This window comes from Macrobrachium nipponense, chromosome 5, assembly GCF_015104395.2.
Source record: "Macrobrachium nipponense isolate FS-2020 chromosome 5, ASM1510439v2, whole genome shotgun sequence".
Taxonomy (NCBI): domain Eukaryota; kingdom Metazoa; phylum Arthropoda; class Malacostraca; order Decapoda; family Palaemonidae; genus Macrobrachium; species Macrobrachium nipponense.
Genome location: NC_061107.1, coordinates 144,041,083 through 144,043,531, shown reverse-complemented (window position 1 = coordinate 144,043,531; position 2,449 = coordinate 144,041,083). Strand labels below are relative to the sequence as shown.

At 34.1% G+C, this 2,449-nt stretch overlaps 1 protein-coding gene across 1 annotated transcript in view; it reads right to left on the bottom strand.

Annotated features, from left to right (window-relative positions):
• Nucleotides 1–1,130: 1,130 nt before the first annotated feature.
• Nucleotides 1,131–2,449, bottom strand: part of LOC135215700 (serine proteinase stubble-like) — a 52,156-nt gene continuing 50,837 nt past the window's right edge. The window contains 2 exon segments of the mRNA XM_064250656.1: nt 1,131–1,551; nt 1,554–1,656. Of these exon segments, the coding sequence (XP_064106726.1) occupies nt 1,496–1,551; nt 1,554–1,656 (159 nt within the window). The 3' untranslated portion in view covers nt 1,131–1,495.

Here is a 2,449-nt window from a genome sequence, read left to right as displayed (position 1 = left end):
AGATAAGTCAAATTTCTTCAGACATCGAATACCCTGGTGATCTACAGAAATATCAGAAACCTTGATTTTCATTGTCTAAAAAAGTATTCCACAAATAAATACTGTACAATTATAAATTAAAAAGTAAATATATAATAAATAGAATATAAAATACCTTAAATGGTTACAAATTAAGAATGGAAATATTTTTTATAATTTTCTAAAAAAAAAAAAAAACATTTTTTTCAGAAGAGTAACACATGCCTAACAAAATATACTAAATCTCTGCTAGATAAGAGTAAAGCCACTGAAAATATGCTACAAGGTCAAATTATTATAAAAAGAAAGATCAGCAACTCAGTGTGAGTGCAATGAGAACAAAAATACAGGAGCTGAGGTGAGATTTGGTGGTACCACCTCCAAAATATCACAGGCTAGCTAAATATAAAAAAAGGAAAATAAGTGAGCTCATCAGAAATGCTACGAAACTTACTTAGTAGGACCCTTATGAAGAAGGACAACTAGTAAGATTCAGAATGTAGATTAAACTAACTCTCTCAACACGTCTGATAAGGATAAATGTAATTGACAACCTATGACACACTCCACATAAGGTTGTCTGGAACATAGGACGCACCTAAGGAAAAGATAAAAGGTATTCTTGAGCATTATCAAGACGATAACAGATGAGGTCCAGAACTTATTATAAAAGACTGAAAAAGACCGAGGTGTCATCAAGGAAATGAGCGCTGCTCCAAACGATTGCTTCTGTGACAAATGGTTACACTTCAAGCATGACAGTTCCTAAAGCTTTCACAATAACTCTCTAAGTACAAAAAAAACTGTATAACCTGAGCAGCCTGATCCAGAAACCTTAAAAGTTGTCATGAGAATGAGATATGCGTCGAGAGACACCTTCCGATGTCTGTAGCAGTTACAAAACAATAGTGAAATTAAATATGAAAATGGATATGATGTGATGGTGAAGCCAATATCTAAGGAGAATGAAGATGATAATGATGACGATGATGTGAATGATGTGTAGGGCGTATATAGAACATACACTGCCTGAAGGAATGTGCCATAAGTGATACTTATGGTATCGGGAAAATAATGCCTGATGGTTATAACATCGATACTGGATGCCGGTAGTTCAGTTACTATAAATATTAAAAATATAACAACAAAGAAGAAAGTAGAAACATAGCCATATATCACTTTCCACTATTCCTTTGACAGTTAAAGGAAATATACTTTTCTTGAGTCAACATATTTCCCGGTGAAATATAAAGAACTGTCTGTCTTCCATTCTGGACCTCTCAAATCTTCCGTAAAAATCTCTGTTTCCCCGTTTCGATAAAATACTTTACACAAATCCTACTCACATACATTCAAGATGATAGATAACAACGATAAAAAGTGATAAGTAGCAAAATCAACAACGATTATCAGTAACAACAAAACAGATACAACGAATTATACAGTAAGAGCGATAATAAATAGTTTTTAAAATTTTTTAGAAGACAATGATCTTCTCAATCCACTCTCGGAATTCAGATATTCGGGTATAACTCCTGGCTGGTTAGGCAGAGCACAGCCTATCCCCCAAGATATGACGCCAGCTAAATACCATTTTCCATCCGCTCTCTGGATGACTAGTGGTCCTCCTGAGTCGCCCTGCAAGAAGATGAAAGGTTGAATGAGTGCTATGCTTTCCTCAGACAATAATCATGCCAATCCTAGAAATACTTACTGTGGTATGTTCAATAATCTCTATGCAGAATGACTAAAAAAATAAGTCTTTTTGACTTCCAACAGGAAAAAATGAACTCTTCTCATGACAATTATGTTCTTAGGCCATTTAAAACTTTATAAAAACAAGCAGTTTCCAAGAACACTCAAGCTTTTCTCAGCAAAACAGGACAGAAAAATGAAAAGAAACTTGCAATGCAGATTTTGAATTTAATTGCTGTGATAACAAAGACTAACTTGTGCAGAAATTCAGTTCAAAACGTACAAAATCCGTTAAGCTTAAAAGAAAATGTTAACATGCCAAATCTTTAAATATATCAATGAATGATCCATAACTCAAAATTCTTGAAGCCCGCTGCCAGTAGTTCTTGACGTGTGTATCTACAACAGGGGATATAATGAATCTTATGGTAATTGATATTGTTGTGGAAGTGAGACTTTGATTGCATGACGGTTTTGGCTTCACTGTGGAGAAGTCTGTGCGAATATGTTTAGGGAAATATGATCTTTTGAGATAAAACGTATTTTTTCTAACTGAGTTATTCATTTAATCAACTTTTCTTTTACCCTCATCTATTACTAAAGCAACTACGTCTTTTAACTTGGTTTTGACCGAAGACTTCTTTTACGAAGTTTTATTGTTTTTAAAGGTTCTGCAAGCAACCTTCATGACCAGAAACACATATAATCCTCCTGAACTAGGAAGTGCAAAGTACAC